The 20,141-nt window shown below is 36.6% G+C and overlaps 1 protein-coding gene and 1 long non-coding RNA gene across 8 annotated transcripts in view; one reads left to right on the forward strand and one right to left on the reverse strand.

The window, feature by feature from the left end:
* Positions 1 to 546: 546 nt before the first annotated feature.
* On the reverse strand, positions 547 to 19,588 carry LOC132676267 (uncharacterized). Of its 3 annotated transcripts, XR_013553017.1 has the most exons (7): positions 19,468 to 19,588; positions 16,768 to 16,903; positions 16,068 to 16,253; positions 15,605 to 15,674; positions 5,550 to 5,591; positions 1,582 to 1,760; positions 547 to 804 (listed from the first exon to the last, which is right to left on the reverse strand). It is a non-coding gene; the product is annotated as an uncharacterized LOC132676267 (long non-coding RNA). The 3 variants fall into 3 exon arrangements; XR_013553016.1 differs by lacking the exon at positions 16,068 to 16,253 and having other exon boundaries at positions 547 to 782; XR_013553015.1 differs by lacking the exon at positions 16,068 to 16,253.
* Positions 16,899 to 20,141, forward strand: part of CRB1 (crumbs cell polarity complex component 1) — a 209,474-nt gene continuing 206,231 nt past the window's right edge. For all 5 annotated transcript variants that reach the window (XM_060644020.3, XM_060644021.3, XM_081791902.1 and 2 more), the window contains exon 1: positions 16,899 to 17,108. In XM_060644020.3, the coding sequence (XP_060500003.3) occupies positions 17,039 to 17,108 (70 nt within the window). In that variant the 5' untranslated portion in view covers positions 16,899 to 17,038. The remainder of the gene's footprint in view (positions 17,109 to 20,141) is intronic.

A 20,141-nucleotide genomic window follows, 5' to 3' on the forward strand; every position in this document is an offset into this window, starting at 1 on the left:
ATGTTGTTGCATGTATATTCTATTATGCATTATTTATTGTTTTACCTTTTTCACTTAAATCACTCTTCCATTAGAAATTTATCTTGATGCATAGTGTTAAACAGGGAAAAATCTTTTGAAAAGTATTTTCAATTCTCCTGTGGCATTTCCTTATGCTGTCCCCTTTATTCAGTCAATTCCTCTAATCTGTTAGCTCTTATTCAATAAAGTAAATGTTTTCTTTAATTTCAAAGGTGATACAAGGCTCTTTTCTCCTCTTTATTCATTTTTGAATATGCAGACCAGCATTCTCCAAAAGCCTCCATGGTTACGTTCTGTTCAGATTCCCTTACTGTCCACCTACATTGTGTTAATTACCCCTTTCAGATTTTACTTTGGAACGTTGTTTGAGGTAAATTATATCAATTCAGCAATGTAATAGTTATTATATATTATAATATATATTATATATGTTATATATAACTTCTATATTGAGATGATTTCCAGAGACTATAGTTATAGCCACCATTTATTGAACAAACAAAACATAGACATCATGCTGCTTTACATATTTTATTTTATTTGGAGAAATAGTACAGTGAAGTAGTTAAGAGCAGGACTGTATACAGACTGATTTCTGGCCACAGCTCTGCAGTCACAAGCTGTGGACAGTTGTGCAATTTGTTTAACCTCTCTGTTCTTTGATCTTCTCATCCATAAAATGATGTCATGAAGACTGAAACGAATCTGTACAGCAGTCCTCCCTTATCCATGGTTTCTCTTTCCCTGGGGTCAACCACAGTCTGGAAGCAGAGGATCCTCTTTCTAGTGAATCATCAGAAGGTCAGCAGTAGCCTAACATTGCATCACAGTGCCTACATCATTCACCTCATTTCATCTCAGGGTGAAGGCATTTTATCATCTTGCATCATCATAAGAACAGTGAGTATAATACAGTAAGATATTTTAAGATAGAGAGAGACCACATATGCATAACTTTGATTACAGCGTAGTGTTATAATTGTTCTACTTATTATTGTGGTTGTTAATCTCTTCCTGTGCCTAATTTATAAGTTAAACTTTAGCATGGGTATGTATGTATACGAAAGAACATAGGATATATAGGGTTAGGTACTCTCTGTGGTTTCAGGCATCCACTAGAATGTATCTCCTGCAGATAAGAGGAGACAACTTTATACAAGGTGCTTAGAAAGATGTTAAGCACAAAGCAAGCACTGTGTGGCAGCGAAGCATCTATTTTTCTGTTTGCAGAGTGGTGGTGGTAGTTATTTGATTTTTATAGTATAGGGTACTGGTTTAAACAGGCTCAGGGATGTTAAGCTTGTAAAATATGTAATAGCCTGGTATACAGTTGGTGTGTATATATATATATATATATATATATATATATATATATACACACACACACACATATATATACACACACATATATACACACACACACACACACATACATATATAAATACATACATCTATATTTAATGAGTGAAGTTACAGAGATAGAGGTATATTGTGAAGATGCAGCTGACATCAAAGCTTGTGACTTTAATCGTTATTCCTCTAAAGGTCTCTCCTACTTACTTCCTGCCAATTAATATTACTTTCTCCCAAAGCTGTTGCACGATGACTCTCTCTCGCTTCCTTTAGTCTTGTTCACAAAACATTCTGTCAGAAATTCCTCAAAATGTGTCCCATAGAGCTAGCTTCCTCCTCAAGTTTTCAGTGCAATATGAGATTTTCCAATATTTTAATGTTCTTTTCTAAAAAATCATTTCAGTTGGTATTGCGGTATTAAAAAGAAAAAGGAGGGTGAGGTTATCTGCTTGTTACCAGTTTCTCAATATTCTACTGTAGTAATATTTTTCTCTATTCAAGATTTTTATCAGCTACCAGAACTTGAACTACGTTAATATTTAGAGCAATTAATATTTTTAGGTGATGCTGCTATTTTACCAATTGTGGTAGAATCTCTCTGAATGTAACTCATATTGGACTTAGCCATCCAGTTTGTTTATATCCTAGATCAAGGGTCAGCAAACTTTTCTGGTAAATGGCTAGGTAAGAAATATTTTAGGCTTTGTGGATCATATGGTCTCAGTCACAAAATACTCAACTCTGTCATTGTAATGTGAACATAGCTGTAGACTATACAGAATGTAAATGAACATGGCTGAGCTCTAATAAAACTTTATTTATGGACACAGAAATTTGAATTTCATATCACTTCTGCATTTTACACATCATGAAACATTATTCTATTCAAAAAATTTTTAACTATTTAAAAATATAAAAACCCATTCTTAGCTTGCAGGTTACATAAAAACAGGCAGCACTTTAGAGTTGGTCTACAGACCATGGTTTGTACTCACCCTCCTGCCCTAGATGACTACAACTCCTATCATCTGGATAAGCTCACTTTATCCATCATACCAGTTTAAAATACTAGTCATTTCCTTCTTTATGGTGCTTCAAAGTATCATAAGGAATTGATTCTGCAGAGTCCTTGGCACGGCACTCCAGGTCACAAAATCTGCTGTTAGTCTACTTCTTTTAGACATATCTTAATATTTTCCTCTTAGCATTGCTTGGACGAGCCAATCCCAGTTATTTGCCAATTCCACAAACACGTGATGATATTCTACTCTCTCCTGAGCTTTGAATACCTTTATCACACTTTGCTACTTGGCATATTTTTACTTATTCTTTAAAAGACTATTTAAAATGGCATCTCAAAAATTAAATAAATAAATAAATAAATAAATAAATAAATAAAATGGCATCTCTTTCATGAAGTTGTTTCTAAATATTTAGGCATGGGGTGCCAGCATGGCTCAGTCAGTTAAGCATCTGACTTGGCTCAGGTTATGATCTGGCGATTCACAAGTTTGAGCCCTGCGTCGGGTTCTATGCTGATAGCTCAGAGCCTGGAGCCTGCTTTGGATTCTGTGTCTCCCTCTCTCTCTGCCCCTCCCCTGCTTATCCTTTGTCTCTCTTTCTCTCTCTCTTAAAAATAAACATTTAAAAAGACAAAAAAATAAATATTCAGGCAGAATTAATCACTTTTGCATTCATGCTTTCATAGCACTTTGAACATGTTTTAAAACATTTATCTCATTCGGTTATAATGCATTGCAGTCATGATTACCTACAACAATTTTAGTACGAGCTCTTAATGTAAGAGATTAATTAATTTTTATTTTCTCTAAACCTGGTATATATTTGGCACTTGATGAATGACTTTGAATGCTACCACAAAAGAATTAGATGTGAATGTCCACATCTATCATACTTCACACAAAATTCGTTTTATAGTGAAGAAACATAAAGATACACAGAACGTTTTGGAAGGAAAGTACCATATGGGTTTGTCATTTTGCAAAGCAAAGAATCACATGGTAAATTAAATTCACTCTAAAATTTGGGGGTTTTTTTTGAATTTTTTCTTAGTGGGTTTGAATCTTTAAGGCTCTACTTTCATTTGCTAAAATAATCAAGGTTTTAAAGAAATAACAGCTGTTTGTGCTGATGGCTTCTCCTACCACTTTTAGGGAAACCTGGTGAGATCAAACTTCGAAATCTGAAATTTGGGGAGTTTTTTTTTAGTAATAAGTCCTTGGGCCCAGAAAAATCTCAGAGCTCATCCCAAATGTCCTAGGGCTACTAATGATGAAAAAGCTTCAGGTGGCTATTGATCCAAATTCTGAGCTTCCTTTCTACTCTCTTCAGCTTTCAATTCATACATCCCCTCTTCTCCTCCGCAAAGAGGCTAGATAAGTTTATTTATAGATATAAGCATCATTCAAGGGAAGAAAGCCACAACACACACGTTTGGTAAAAAGCTTCCTGGAGATTCTGCAGGCTCAAACACCTTGTGATTATTCACCCAGGATGGCAACCCAGGGTCCTCAGAGACCAGGATCAGCACATGAATCCCTCTGTATCCCTTTGCCTCCCTTTGTCCTAAGCAATGCATACAAAACTCTATGCAATCATTATTCATATCAAGATAGACGAAAAAAATTACTATAGGGTGCTCAAGTTTTCAGCCCATAAGGATTTTAGAAATTAATATTTAATCATTAAGGACAGCTACTCAGAGCTGCTCATATTCTTAATAATGTCATGATGATTTATGATGTGAACAGAATTTTTTTTTCTGTTTTATCTCTCCTACCTGAGTCCCAGGCTCTGTTGCTATTTCTGCTCCTCTGTAGTGGTGATAATTGAATGAAGAGAGAGAACAAAAAGGCCTCATCTGTTTTAATTTCTGAGTAGGGACATAGATTAACTAGAACCAGGAACGCCACCTGAACTCAGTAAATCAGTTTTTAAAAATGTGTCTTCACATATCTTTAAATGAAATATAATAATTTCCAAAGGCAATGATAAGAGTTTTTCAAAGGTAAGTTCATATAGCCGATAAATTAATCAAATAATTGCTTTTTCTTATTATGTGGCTTTTCAAATTTATAATATTTGTGCTCTCCCTACAATTCTAAAAAATGTCTCTCAATTAAACTTTTGCAGAACTCTGAGTAACACAAATAAGTACATTTTAAAAATCCCCAATACATTTGCAGTGAGAATTTTCTGCAATGTGGACGGATTTTTTTACATGTCGTAACGTACGATGATTTGTTCATTGGGATTTCGTTGTTCAAATTTAAAAGCCTCTTAAGGATACTCAAGCTTGTCATGGATTCTTAATTAATTTTTCTCTTTAGGCTCATAATGGGCATTTGCTCCTCTTGGCTGCCTGAATCCAGTTCCTTTTCTTTTTTTTTAATGTTTATTTGTTTTTGAGAGAGAGAGAGAGAGAGCAAGCGGTGGAGGTGCAGAGAGAGAGCGGGACAGAGGATCCAAAGCCGGTTCCACACTGGCAGCAGAGAGTCAGATGCAGGGCCCGAACCTACTAACCAGGAGATCATGACCTGAGCCCAAGTCAGCTGAGCCACCCAGGCACCCCTACTTCCTCTTCTTTCGATAGCAACATTCTAAATTCCTTTGGATGACTTATCCCTTCCATTTGGTGTAGTTTGGTGGTACTTCACAGCAAATCAATGTGCACTGACCTACCTTAGGGATGCTACTCTGATTCTCTCTCCCTGGACTTTGACAGACTAGAAAATGAAATTCATCCATTTGAGTGACAGTACCCCGATAAAATTATGTGGTTTTTATTGTCTCGATTCTACACTACCATGGCTCCACTCTACTCAAAACTGTTCTCTTGAGTTCTTATCTTTTCTTTTTACTTTTTTAAATGTTTATTTATTTTTGAGAGAGAGAGACAGAATGTGAGTAGGGGGAGGGGCAGAGAGAGAGGCAGACAAAATCTGAAATGGGCTCCAGGATCCAAGCTGTCAGCACAGAGCCCAATGTGGGGCTTGAACTCAAGAGCCACCCAGGCTCAGAAAATATCTTTCCTATGGGGCATTAAGTACTCTGCTAATAAATTCTTTGTTTCTTAAGGTAATCTGTTACTCATAATCTAAGAACTCTTTCTTAGATATGAATCTAGCCAAGGAAAATATTTAAGGAGTCCATACCTTTCAATGGTTCACATCCTGGTCAGAAACGAGCATTAGTAACTGTAAGAAAAAGCCCATAAATTGAATGTATTTCAGTTACTGTCACATATGCCTGTTTTGGAGAAACAAAGACTCTCGTACCTGTCCATTAATTCCAGTTTGCTCAGCTATAGTCACAGGGGCACTTCAGACTGTAGACCGAGCCTTATAGAGCTGCTGACATTTTTGTCAAAGCATTAGACGCTGGAATTAGCATTAGAACTGGAATTAGTCTGGTTTGTCCTTGGAACATTCTCTCACATGATTACGAAACTGTTCTTGCACTTTAATTCACATCATACTTTTTTCAGCACATTTGAATTTCTGCCTGAGCTTGCTGATCTGTTTATCTTTCTCCCTCCGGGCCTGAGTCTCTGTTATGAATACAGCCCATGGGCCTGGAGTCCTGAATACCCTAAGTACATCATGTCTATATTCTCTCCACCATTATCTAGACCAGTGCCTTAGAGCTTGACCGCTGGCTGTACTTCTGTTCTAAATGGACCAACTTGAAACCGCCTGACTCTGGGCATGAGTTTTTTATTTAGCACTGCGGTTGCACCATGCAATCCACCACATAAGTCTGTGGGAACATATGCTCTGCTTTGTATTTTATTTGTATCCAATCCATTCCCTCCGTATAGATGTGCATGTGCCTATGCTTTCTGTAGCAAAATATTTTTACGTATATGACAATCAATTTATATTTTTAGATTATTTCACATTTCCACATTGCCTAGCATTGAGACTCAAAATAATTCCATATTTCTTTGGCTTTACTGTCTTCATTAAATACCCCAGTTTGCAAGGCCGGAAGCCTGGGCATCATCCTTGGTGCCTCCTTCTCCCATACTCTTCACTCTCCATCAATAACTAAGTCCTGCCAGTATTTCTTGAATTGACTTTTCCTCTTTGAGAGTGCCTAGTACCCCAGTTCAGACCCTGGTATCTCAGACAGAAAAAAATGTGCTGGCCTCGTACCTTGACTTTCTGCCTTCAGTTGTCCCCTTGCAAAGCTATCCTCCTCCTAAGCAGTGACCAATTTATATACAATATTTGGCTCCCTGCTTGAAAAATTCTTAGATCTTGAGACTCCCTGAAGTAAATGGGTTGCATCAGAATCTATTAGGAAGCATTGAAAATGCAGATTCCTGGCCCTACCCCAGAAAACCTAATACAGAACAGCCAGTTGGAGACAGCTGCTCCATTTCGTGGTGTCCAACCTGATTAACTTAGCTTTTTGAGACTTGACTACTATATTCCGGCTCAGCTTTATTCCCTCTCATCCTCCCACTTTCATTCTACAATAAGGTTAACTGTAGATCGCTACACTCATTAGAACACTACATCTCGCGTTATGATATTTTCTTGATCTAGGACATCCCCACCTCTCTTCCACTTCCTTATTCAGATCAGTAATTGTGGTTCATACTTTAAGATTTATCTTAGGGGCCCTTTCCCAAGCGAGGTTAGGGGCATTTTCTCTATACCTACTGTGTTCTTCTGTACCTCTTTTATTTGATATGTAACACATTATACTGGAGGCAGCATGGGCCACAAGGCTATACCTGCCTCTTTAACGGGAGTAAGAGCTCCACCCCTTGTGAGTTGTGTGGACTTGTGCAAGTTATTTAAACTATGTTTTATTTTTTTGAGAGAGTGCATGCGCGCACACGGACACACACACACACACACACACACACACACACGAGTGGGGGAGGGGCAGAGGAAGAGGGAGAGAGGGAGAGAGAGAACCTTAAGCAGGCTCCACACCCAGTGTGAAGCTGACTAGGCGCTCAATCTCTCAACAGTGAGATCTCTCAAAGGTGAGATCGTGACATGAGCCAAACTCAAAAGTTGGTGGCTCAACTGACTGGGCCACCCAGGTGTCCCTAAACTCTCAGTGTTTCATTTTTATCCTTGATTAAATAAAAGTACCAGTTGTACCTGTACTTTAAGGTTATTGTAAAGATTAAATAAATTCTTGAACACATTTACAATAGTCACTGGAACTTATGAAGTAGCCAATAAATTAAAGTTATTGTATTAAATGCTTTTGTTTACTCATCTTTCTCACTAAACAAAGGCAGAGGCTATTTTTAAAATTAATCTTTGAATCTTTCAGGTAGCACAAAATCTGCCATATAGTAAGCACGAACTTAATAAGTATTTGATAAATACTTATTATCAAATTGTCATCATTAACTGCCTAAAATCAACATTCCTTTAATTCAGTTACTGTCAATGTATAAAAGACAATCTCATTTTCATTTCTATTTTGTTTGGTACTATATGTTATTGTTTGAAATACTGAACATTAAAATAACAATTTTATAGAAAAGCCAAAATATGGCAAACATAAAAAGCGCTATGAGCATGTGGCAAAGAGCTTAATGCTGTCCCTGTAATGGTATTTGGTTTCAATAAACCTTTCCGTCCAGAGACCTCCAAGCATATTAGCATAGAATATTAACTATTAAACCATTTGTGCTTAAAAGAATTAAAAAGCCAGGAAGGATTCTATACACAGGGCAGAACCTCCCAAGTGTACAAAGAAAATGGAGAGGCCTGTACTTAATGCATACTTTCCCTTTCAAAACAAAGCCACACCCACATCTGAAAGATTGGAATGGAGTTGATAAAGCAGGTTTACTGGGTGATTCAGTCTAATACTGCATGAGTATCTAGCACAGGTTTTGACTAAGCCCTAAAAATACAGATCATGAAAAATCTCCTTTTCTTTGGTTGTTCTGGGTAGTAGAAGGAGAGTGGGAAGATGTCAGCAATTTCACAGTCTGCTGGATCATTCCCTTAGTGTTCATATATACTCAGTAATATGTGTGTATTGTATGAGTGTATATGGAGGCATCTGTCTCTTACACCACAGCTATACATCAATTTTTTGTTCTCCTCCCAACAAAACTATTTGCATTTTCTCTCCTTGCATTTTCTCTTGAATGCACTGCAATTTCTCATGTTAAAGTTGTCGATGACTTGCATGTCACTAAACTAACAGCTTTCAGTTGTCCTTTTATTTCACTTATCAGTAGTAGATTACCCAATTAATCACTCTGTTTTTGGCAAAATAGTTTATTGGCCTTCTTAGAAACCATCTTCTCTGGATTCTTCTTCTACCCACTGGCTGGTTCTTTTTGATCTTCTTCTCCCAGATCCACCAATATAGGTGAGCCTGATGGGTTAGTCCTAGTCACTTTTCTTGTGGTTTACTCTTTACTCCCTAAATGTCATCATCTCTCCAACTAGCGTCTGAGCAATCATTATGCAGACTTCTCTCATGGGCTCCAGACTTACCTATGTAAGTATACATTTGACATACCTATTTGTATGTCTAACAGACTTCTCAAAAATTAACATGCCTAAGTCTGTATCCTTGCTTCTTCCTCCTCATCAAATTCTCATTTTTTATATCCTCCTCCTCCTCAAAAAAAAAAAAAGAAAGAAAAGAACTTCATCTTTAAGTTACACAAGCCAAACATCTTTGAGTTATGTTTATTCATTCTTTCTTTTACACCACATTCTATTCATCAAAAAAATCATATTGGCATTGCCTTCAAAGTATATTCAGAATCTGACCAGTTTTCACCACCACCATTATCACCTTGGTCACCACCTTGGTAACCACCACCAGTTCTTGCCTGGGTTATTCAATAACTCACTAACTGGTCTCCCAGCGTCCATCCTGCCCTATCGCCTGTTATCCACATGGCTGCCAGAGTAATCTTTTAAATTAAATGTCTGATCCTGTTACTACTGTTTTGTTCAAAACCCTGAAACAACTCCACATTTCACTCAGAGTCAAAGCCAAACATTTACCATGGCTTAAACGTCTTCCAAGAACCAGTTTCTTCTTCCCTTTCCGACATCTTCAACCATTCTCCTTGCTCATTCAGGAACCAAGTGACATCCTTGCTGTTCCTCAAACCCATCAAACATGCTCTCAACTCAGATGCCCTTGTTGATATCCCTACCTGGAATTTTCCTCCTAAAGCGTTAGGGTTAGGGATAGGATTACTTCCCAAAGCAAGCCACATGGCTTATTCCTCTATTTCCTCAGGTTTCTGCTCATCCCACCTATCAGCAGGTTTTCTTTGACCACTTTCCATAAAATAGTAATCCTCTACCTCCCTAGCTCATGCTGTTCCTCATATCCCAGTTAATTTTTTTCTAGTAGGGCTTACCACCTGAAATATATTTATCATGTATTTATTTATATTATTTTTTCCTACTTCTATGAGAGCAGTAATTTTGAGCCAGGTAGTCAATGTTCAATTTTTTTTAAAGCAAATCTGTTGGATTAGTGAAAAGGATCAGGTTAGTAATAAGGAGACTGTTTTGTATAAATCAAGTCCAGATTAATATCAGTGCAAACAAGGACTTCATCATGAACTAAAAACGAGATTGTAACTAGGATGAACTAAAGGCATTTACTCTTCCCAAACTATTGCATGAACCATTTGTCTTCCATATTTAACGTGTGATTGTGATAACTAGTGTATTTTGATGCAGTGCATTCTTGAAGTTCATAAAAGTTCATAATGGTCTTTTTAAAGCATAGAAGCTGAATTGCTATCTTCTATCTATCTATCTATCTATCACCTATCAACTATAACTATTATTTAAATTATGGTTATATATTCTACAGGAAATATATTCTTTATAAACATTCTACATGACATTTTGAAATTTCAACTTTGTCCAGTATTTTGGATGTTACTGAGTGCCTCAATTAATCACACCTTTTTATTTTCTGTATATCCAATGCTTTGACGTCTGGGACCTTTTTCTGACCTTGGAGAGACTGAGAGACTATCCTTCCCAGGACTATCCAATTCCTAGAGACATGAGACTCCCCTGCAAGCATGCCTCTCCCATGTGAACTAATTAATTCAGAGCACACACCCCCACCACTTCCTTTATCAGACTCATACTCCAGACCACTATTCTTTTGCCCAAATCAGGTATCAGGTATCAGACAACCTGGGCTAGGTATCAGACTAGAGACAGCCTCTAAAGCCTAGAGCCTGCAAAAATTATTACATTAACACTTTTCTCACCTATTGCTTCCTGCAGAAATCACAATAAAGGCTTTTGCCTACATTTTCCTCCTTCTCCTTCTGCCTCTTGACTGACCATGGTGTTTCCCCGTGTGTCTCTGCATAGCCTGGTATTCCCTTCCTCTTGGGCACTGTGAATAACAAACTATCTTTTCAGGGGCAATTATCTACTAATCTTTTGGCCTCATCATACCTGAATAATAATAAAACTTACATTTTAAAACAGTGTCTTTTAAACATGTTATGTGTTTGCGTGTCTTTGCTTGGATTTCCTACAATGACGCAAGGCTTAAGTGCCAATGTTTTATTGCAGGTTTAATCCCAGAGCAGAAGAAGTGAGGAAGGAGGTACATGAGAGACAGAAAAGAATGGGACAATATATAAAGTGGTATTTTCCTTAATTGTCCCTTGCTTCCTAAGTCACACACTAAAAGCATTGTTGTGTTGTGTTCAGTATTTTGTTCAGTTATTTTGTTGTGTTTGTTGTGTTGGGTTCAGACTTGGTAATATGTATCTATCTACAAAATTATGCACTGAATCTAGATTTCCATATTTATTGACATAGAATTATAAAAAAGCAATCTCTTACAATTTAACACCTTTCCTCTCTTTCAATCATTAAATCTCTCTTTTCATTTATAATTTTGTTCTTTGTGCTTTTTGTTCCTTTCCTTGATCAATATATATTTTTTTGTATTTGTAGTGTGTTTGGCTTTGTAAAATATGGGACTCAGCATCCACCTTAGGGGATTATTAGATGAGGGTCAACTGATCTGGAGTAATAGAGAGAGGGTAATAGAGCTTGACTCTGGAGAAGTCAGTGACAGGAGACAAAAGAGTAAGTTGGACCTGGTTGAGGGTGGGAGAGGTGGGGGTAGATTAGAAATAGATGAGTTGGCTTGGGAAGACTATGGCTAAGCACCAGAGAGATCTGGGATGTTGAACCAATGCCTGAAATCATCCTCCATTTTTCTGAACATATATCATCATTTGTGTGAAAGAAGTGGCCAGCTGTTTTTCCTGGTTATTATAGAAGACCTTTCTCTTACAATTGCTTAGGGACTGTGGATCACAGGCCCTGATGCAGGCCTGGTCTACACTTGTCCTAATTGCCCAGGTATCCTCAAATCCTTGGTGTTAAAAGACCAGGTTGCTTGGAAGGTTTCCCCAAACAGAGGGTGGGGTCCTTGACTCCCTGTGGGGTTATGATGGTGTAAGAGAGAAAGCCCTAGCATTTGTACTAGGTACTCCTGGTTCAGTATTTATAATAGAGTGTCTCGTTTCCCTTTATATTATTTCTCTTATACTTGTAAGGAAACAGATATCTACTTATATGGACTATAGATAATGCCTATATTAAATTAATGCTTATTTTATTTAGTTGAAGAAGAAAATGAACCAGCAACTAAAATCTGTTCATGAAATCTAGCTTTCTTTTTTGTTTTTATAGTCTACAACTTTTCCAAATCTGAAACAAAGTTTAAAAACAAATGGAACAGTCTTTAACTAAGTCAACACTATTGGAAAATGACATTATAAACATTGGTAGTATATAATCAGAAAATAAAATGAATGGAAGAGTCAAGGTTCAAAGATTTCTCTGGATTAAAATGTAGCTCCAGCTCTTTGAATAAACAGATTTTAAACTCTTGATTGAAATTTATTTTTGGATGATGTTTACCAATAACCTTCACTTACGAAAATAATTGATTTTTGGGGAAGAATATTACTGAAATCTTCATCAACCCAAATATAATAGAGATCATTTGCATAAACAAAAAGAATGCAAAATGAAAATATTAGATTGTAGGAATCCAAAATAGAATAATAACAATAGGGTTAAAATGAAGCGAGTACAAAAATCTCCTGTCGGTATTTTATCAAAACCCAGTGTTAAGATAATCATCAAACTCTATTTATCTTTTTACAATTTATGACATTAAAATTATTTATAGAATTAGATATTACATCTAAAATTGTCCTAGGCCATTTGGCATATTTATCAACCATCTGGAAGAAATATTGGCCATTTAAAAATATTTATGTTAGTTGAGACCTATATTCAACGTTATTTTCAAATGACAAGATCTTATCAGATCCAGAAAAAGGGAATTCATACATAGCAGAAATATATGTACCAGGAAATGTCCATTGATTCCAAAATTTAAGAATTGTTATATTTTGTTAAGGATATACAAATGAAATCTAGAAACAAAAGTGCTCCGGTAGTGTAAAGCTAACTAGAAAGAGATTGTAATGCTTTTGAGGAATTTTTTTTTTAATGTTTATTTATTTTAAGTGGGGGAGGAGCAGAGGGAGAGGAGGAGAGAGAATCCTAAGCAGGCTCTGCACTGTCAGCACAGAGCCTGATGCAGGGCTGGAACTCATGAACCATGAGATCATAACCTGAGCCAAAATTAAGAGTCAGACGTGTAACCGACTGAGCAACCCAGGCGCCCTGAGGAAATTTTTAATATATAATTTTTTATTTTCTGTAAGCAAGAGAAAACTACTTTTCTCACTCTCTCTATTCTACTTCCTCACAGGTCACAGAAATAGAATTAAAAAGATTTGGGAGGCATGTCGGAAGTCTTTGTGGAGAAAGCTGTACTTGGTTCCCCTCCCAGTTGGTCATAAGCTGCTTGAATACCTGCGTGTCAAGGTGAACTTTACTAAACAGCTGATTGTTCTACAGTTTTCTTAGGCTAACCCCAAATCTATTTTCTTATAATTTCTACCAATTGTTTCCAACATAACCTAGATCAAGTCTGATCAGCACTCTGTTTTATATTTACAGACGTCAATGTCCCGTTGCCTAAATTCAACCTCAAGTTCCGTATTATCTGTTCCTCTATCATATCAACACCACCAGTCCAAGGGGACCTTATTTCCTTCCTGTCTGTTAATCACTTTCCTCATTACACAGTTCGGTACCCATTGTCTCTCACAACCACTTGTGAGTCCCTCCCTCACTTACCCTTCCACTCTGAAAACTCCTATCCCTAGGGTAATCCCATGGTTGGCCAGCGATGCTTCTCCACTGGCACTCCTTTTTCTGCTGGGAAGATCATGCCCGTGCATTTATTAGCAGCATTACCGATGAATGAGACTGCAATTCAGTGACACCCTTCCCTTGCTTCCCTGTTATTATACCTGGTAGATGACTTACTGCCTTTCTATTTTCAGGGAGTCTTCAATTCTTTCTCCTTAAGTACTTAATGTCGTATTTTCTTCTGTTTGAGGCTTGTTACTCTCATTTGAAATCTCTTTTCCCCACCTCCTCAGGAAGCTTGCTCCATTAAGTATCCCTCATCTTTTCCATATCTTTAACCTCACTGGTTCTTCCCATATGTCTCATGCATTTAAGTATTAAAAAGAAAAAAACTTTTGCCATACGTGCATCTGTTTTTAACTTTGCCTCTCCCACCCTATGTTTTCCTCACAACTAAGTTTTTTGGAAAGTGTAGTTTGCATTCACTGTGTCTATTTTCTAACCTTCAAAGCATTCATAAAAATAACTGAAATTTGAATCCATTTTTTAAGCTTTTTATTTTTTATCTCTTTATTTTGAGAGAGAGAGAGAGAGAGCATGCGCAAATGGGGGAGGGGCAGAGAGAAAGGGAGACAGAGAATCCCAAGCAGGTACCATGCTGTCAGCACAGAGCCCAATGTGGGGCCCAAACTCACAAGCCATGAGATCATGACAGGAGCTGAGTCAAGTGTCACATGCTTAATTGACTGAGCCACCCAGGTGCCCCTGAAATTTGAATTCTGTTCCAATGCTTCATTGACAGTCTTCTCACAAATCTTACTGCCAAATCCAACTGACAATTTTTGACACTTATCAAACAACTTTCCAGCAGCATTTTCACTGTCTATGACTCTCCTTCCTGATCCTCTGTCCTCTCTTTTTTTTTTAAAATTTTTTTTTAGTTTACTTATTTTTGAGAGATAGAGAGTGTGAGCGGGGTGCAGGGGGCAGAAAGAGAGAGAGAGAGAGAGAGAGAATCCAAAGAAGTCTCCAGGCTCTGAGCTGTCAGCACAGAGCCTGATGAGGGGCTCAAACTCACTAACTGTGAGATCAAGACCCAAGCCAAAGAGTTGGACACTTAACTAAACCACCAAGGCGCCCCCCCCCCCCCGCCACTGTCCTTTCTTTGTTGCCCTTATAACACATTCTTCTCATTCTTCCTCTTCAACCTCTGACTTATTATCCTCTTATCATTAAGTACTGGAGTATTGGTGTTCTTTAGAGTGTGGCTGTTGGTTTTCTCCCTTTCTTATTTTATTCTCTTCCCTTGCAAAGGGACACCCTTCATCAGGCTCTGACATCTGAGACAAATTACTGAGTGTTTGTGTTTTTATCATCTGCAAACTAGAAAAAATCAGAACCTACCTCATAGTGTTATGGTGGAGATTAAATGAGAGAATGCATACAAAGGCCTTAAGAAGGGTCTGACCTAGAATAGTGACTCAATATGTATTACATATTGTGTGATTATTCAGGTATGGGAAGATTCAACATTGTAAATATGTTATCCCCAAATTAAGTTATATAATGAATGCAATCCTCATTAAAATCCAAATAGGAGTTATTCAGTGGAGATTGACAAATTGCTTATAAAGTAAGCAATTTAATCTGGAAGAGAAACTGTGTAAGAGAAGGCAAAAGTTGAAAAAGGAAGATTCAATTAGGCTTACCATAGCAGATACCCAACTTAAACTTCAACTACATTCACTTGCAAAGAAATATACAAAAAAAATTAATGAACCAAAATAGATTCATATATAGCTGGGAATTTTATACAGGATTTCAGATTTGAAATCCACAGGGAATTGTTTTTGACCACTGGCTATCCATTTGGAAATAAATTTAGACCCACAAGTTACACAATTCATAAAAATATGCCCCATATGGATTAAAGTTACAAAGCTTAAACATTTTTTTAATAAACTTACTTTAAAAATTGAGATAACTTGGAATAAAACACCAGATCCTAGGTTAGTAAGTCTTCAGCAGAAAAGCTTTCTTCAATAAGATAAAAAGCACAGTCATAAAATAAGTAAATGTGTATAAGACACTACATTTTTAAATAAAAAGTTAAAACTTTATGAAGAAAACCTATAAAAAATTTAAAAGACAATGAGCCTATTGGGAGCAAGTATTTTCCATCCTTACTGCTGACCAAGAATCAAGATCCAACATTTATAAAGAAATGCTACAACTCTATCAATAAAATGAAAAACAAAACTAATAGGAAAGTGAACAACATGAGTTGCAAGTCACTGAAAATACAAATGTCAAAAAGATGCTCAATCTTTCTAATATGAAAAATATGCAAATTAAAAATGCCAATTTTTACTATTAATTCTAAAAATCTGTACAAAAGCAGAATAAATAGTGTGATGAACCTCTACGTACCCAATAGCCAGCTTCAAAAAGGATTAACAAATGGCCGATCTTGTCTATATATGTGCTCCCCTTTCCATTGAAATGTAGACATATCTTTTGCCCTTTGCTATTACCAAATGTTGAGGAAAGTATGGAGAAATAGCTTCCTGCACACATAGCTGAGAAGGGTTGAAATTTTGCGAAGTATCTGCTAAACTAAAAAATGAACATAATGTAAAACCACCAATTTCTACTTTTTTGGCATTTACCCTAGAGAAATTCTTTTTTTTAAACTCTTCTGCATTTGTACAAGTAAGTGTGTAAAATGATTCTTATTGAACTATTATTTGTATGAAGAAAATTGGAGACATCACTGATGCCCGTAAAAGGATAAATAAGCTGTGGTAGCATATATGTTAAGAAAAAAACAAAAACAACTATGGTTTGGTACATCCATAGTATGGAATGCCACGCGGCATTAAAAAGTGTGAACTAAATAGATTTTATAATGTGTCAAAACATCTGAGACATATTGCTGAGTGAGAAAAGCAAGCCGCGTGATGATATACACAGTATGATATCATTATTTAAAAAGAAAGAAAATGAGAAGAAAAATAATTTTTACATGTGTCTGTCATCTATCATCTGAATATCTATCAAACTATACTCTAGAATGGTCTAAAGCAATCTTCCAAAACAAAAACAATGGAAGAAAACCATGAGAAAAGACCTGAGGGGTAGATGAATCCAGTCCAGCATGAAAAAACTCTGCACCAGGTTTGAAATCTCACCCCATCCTCCAGTGTAAGATGCTTAGAAGCACAACAGCTTTTTGAATTGAAGTCCCTGTGTTTCCCGGGAAGTAGCTGTAAGAGAGGCAGAGGCAGGGATGGCATCAGGAGACTCTGGGGCCCCCGCTCCTTTCTGAGTCAAACAGGGGTCACCAGCGGACTCGGACAGATCACCAGCAACACATCAGAGCATGCCCTCTGAATAAGACCATGGCACTTAAGAAAATTAACTACCTGCTCATCTTCTACCTCAGTTTCTCACTGCTCACCTACATAAAAAGTAAGACTTTTCCATTTATCAAACTTTTGGCACTTTTCCTGACTCTTAAATATCTCTAGCAAATAGTTGTTAATGTTGCATGTTCTACAGAATACAACACTTAAAAAAGAAGCACAAAGAATTTGACGTAAGCAGGTGTCCTGTGTTAAACGAGTCATTGGCACCCGTCAGTGTAATATTCCGATTCTATGATTTCTAATAACTAGATACAGAAAATGTTCTTTTTTAACCCTTTGAGTTAACCCTTTGAGTGGTGGCAAGCAGGGGGCTGAAATGGCTTCACAGCAAAGAAGATATTTTGTTACGGTTAGACTTTTTACAAAATAGATTTGGCACTTTATGATTGATATACTTTAAAACGAAGTTCATCATAAGCTATATTGCAGTTAATTCCCGATACTCTGTATTTATGTTCACTTTCAAAGAACTTTGTATTGACACATTTGCTCTCCTAATCAAGGGGATCATCTCAATTTTTCCCAAAGGATAATGGTTCAAAGCATCTCTTGCCAGAGAGAAATGGGCTTCCTTTCTATTGTGTGTGCTTCTGTTCTATAAATGAAGATATTATATTCCACAGACATTCACCAAATAAAGACAGAAGTAATGTTTCTGGGGTAATCTTGTCAGATGTATCACAGTATGGCAAATCAAAGGAGACTGAATGGCCTCAGCTGTGTGTTTATGGAGGACAGTAGCTACTGAATACATTTCAAATGAAGACAGGCAGAGTGTGTGCTTGTCAAAAGGGCTGTGTGATTTGTGTCTGTTGAATCTGAATATCAATAAGGCAAAGCATAGAGCAGCTGCCACTGAACAAAACGACTTGGCATTAATGCCCAGCGTTGTGTAATCTGGGTCACCTTCCGTAGCTGCGCCCGTGAGATTGTTACTTACACTGTTTCCATCTGAGCATATATGAGAGGTTGGGTGAAAGTAGGAGTAGATTCTATAGGTAGGTAGCTGAGGGTAATTACAGAAAATCCAAGTCAAACTTTAAATAAATAAACAGTAAAATTTACCTGATTGCAATACACAGCACGCACGTGAGCGCGCGCGCACACACACACACACACACACACACGGATTGTTTTTGTTTTTGTTTTTTGGCAATGTATTTGTTGAAAAGAGTTGTTATTTAAATAGTTATTCATCCTTCTTGAGACTTCAAATGGGCTCCATACAATAGCAAGTGAGGAAGAGAAATGGTGTGGTGAGATGTACAGGTGGGAGAAGAAAGGGAGCAAAAGAAATAAGACATAAAATGCAAGGTGAAGTGAGTTTACAGTACATTTTATAGCATCTCTTGGTACTCTTGAAAATATTTCAGCCAAATGAACAAAACACTACCTTCTATTAGAAGTGTCTAATGTGCTGGCATTTTATATGTGCTATATTCCATTTATTTCTTACAACTATACAAACAGATACTATTATAATCATCCACATTTTATAGAATAAGAGAGCGAGCCTCAGATGGCTATAGCAGTATATCTCAGCCTTTGGTGCACATCAGAGAGCTGAAATGTTTGTTGAAGATGCAGTCTCGAGAACAGCCCCAGACATTTAGTATGTCTGGGTGGATCCTAGGAGCCTGTAATTGATCAAGCTCCCTATTTCAAATCCAGGTGTTCACCAGTTCTGCACGACCCAATAAATCTTTCTTGAAAACTTTACTGAGAACATCATGATGCTAGGAATCCTTAAAATTGTAAAAATATAAACATCCCTTTCTCCTCAAAGGGTTCTTTAGGAGAGAAGGTAAGCAATATAAGCCTTCCAAGAATTATTCCCATTTAATATACTTAACGTAGCTATCAAGTAGAATTTGTCATTGATTCCTTTTCATAGCTGAAGCACCTGAGGCACATTCAAGTTTATTTACTTGCCCAAGGCGAGTGCTAGTGAATGGCGAACATTGAACTAGAATCCAATGGTCTGGCTCTGCCTTCTGTGCTCTTAGCTTAAATTTAGGGATTCCCTTGAAAGGATAATGTGAAAGAGGCTTAACACCCACAACATAATAAGCACACAGAAAATCTTAGTTATTAGGTTCATATTTGTTGAATGAATCAATGATTCCTCCTTTTGAGTTTTGAAATATATTCTCTTGAGTTTGAGAGAAAAGTCACCTTTGGCTCCAAACTATATATATATGTGTGTATATATATATATATATATATATATATATATATATGTGTGTGTGTGTGTGTGTATATATATATATATATATATACACACACACACATATATTAAATTATATTATATTATATTATATTATATATAATATTATATATCATAATATTTATATATAATATAATATGTTATATTATAGATGTATATTTTATAAAAGTGGTACCTTGCTTGCCTACCAGGGGCATGCCATTTATATTGTTTGTCCAGTGTCCAATGCTCTTTATCTCCTTCTGGAGGAGCAAGTGGGACATGAAGAGTATTAGTGCAGAGTTCCAGAAGTGACATTCACCTCCTCTTCCTGAGCATGTAGATATTCCCCTATACATGGAGTTGCAATGAATTTCCTATTATTTTCCCGGTTGTTTTCTTATATGTTCCACAATTTGCAAAACTGGTTCTCATGTATGGAATCAACTGAACTATAATAATTTACAAAGACCTATTATTTTTTGCTTCTGATGTGTCAAGAGAGAATTTTATTGGAGGGAGACTTTTCTATAGTCCATTATTGGGGGTTGCTTTAAATAATGAGAGCACCTTGTAATAATTCTCTGTGCAACCTTGATATATGAATCTGTTATGAAGGGCTTTAAAGAAACTACAATGAAGCAACTATGAATCAGAAAAGTCACTTATAGCAATATTTCACTAATCTTTTATATATTTTGAGGCAAACTGGATATTTCCTATGCAAATGCCACATTTAGATTAATTTAAAAGTAATTGTTTTAACCCAACTTCAAAGCGCGGTCAAGAATGTAAATAAAATGTGGTTTGACAGAACTATTATTAAAGCTATTTAAATAACTTCAATGACTTTGGGGGTGCTATCCAGTC

This window comes from Panthera onca, chromosome F1 (genome assembly GCF_046562875.1).
Source record: "Panthera onca isolate mPanOnc1 chromosome F1, mPanOnc1 haplotype 2, whole genome shotgun sequence".
Classification (NCBI taxonomy): Eukaryota; Metazoa; Chordata; class Mammalia; order Carnivora; family Felidae; genus Panthera; species Panthera onca.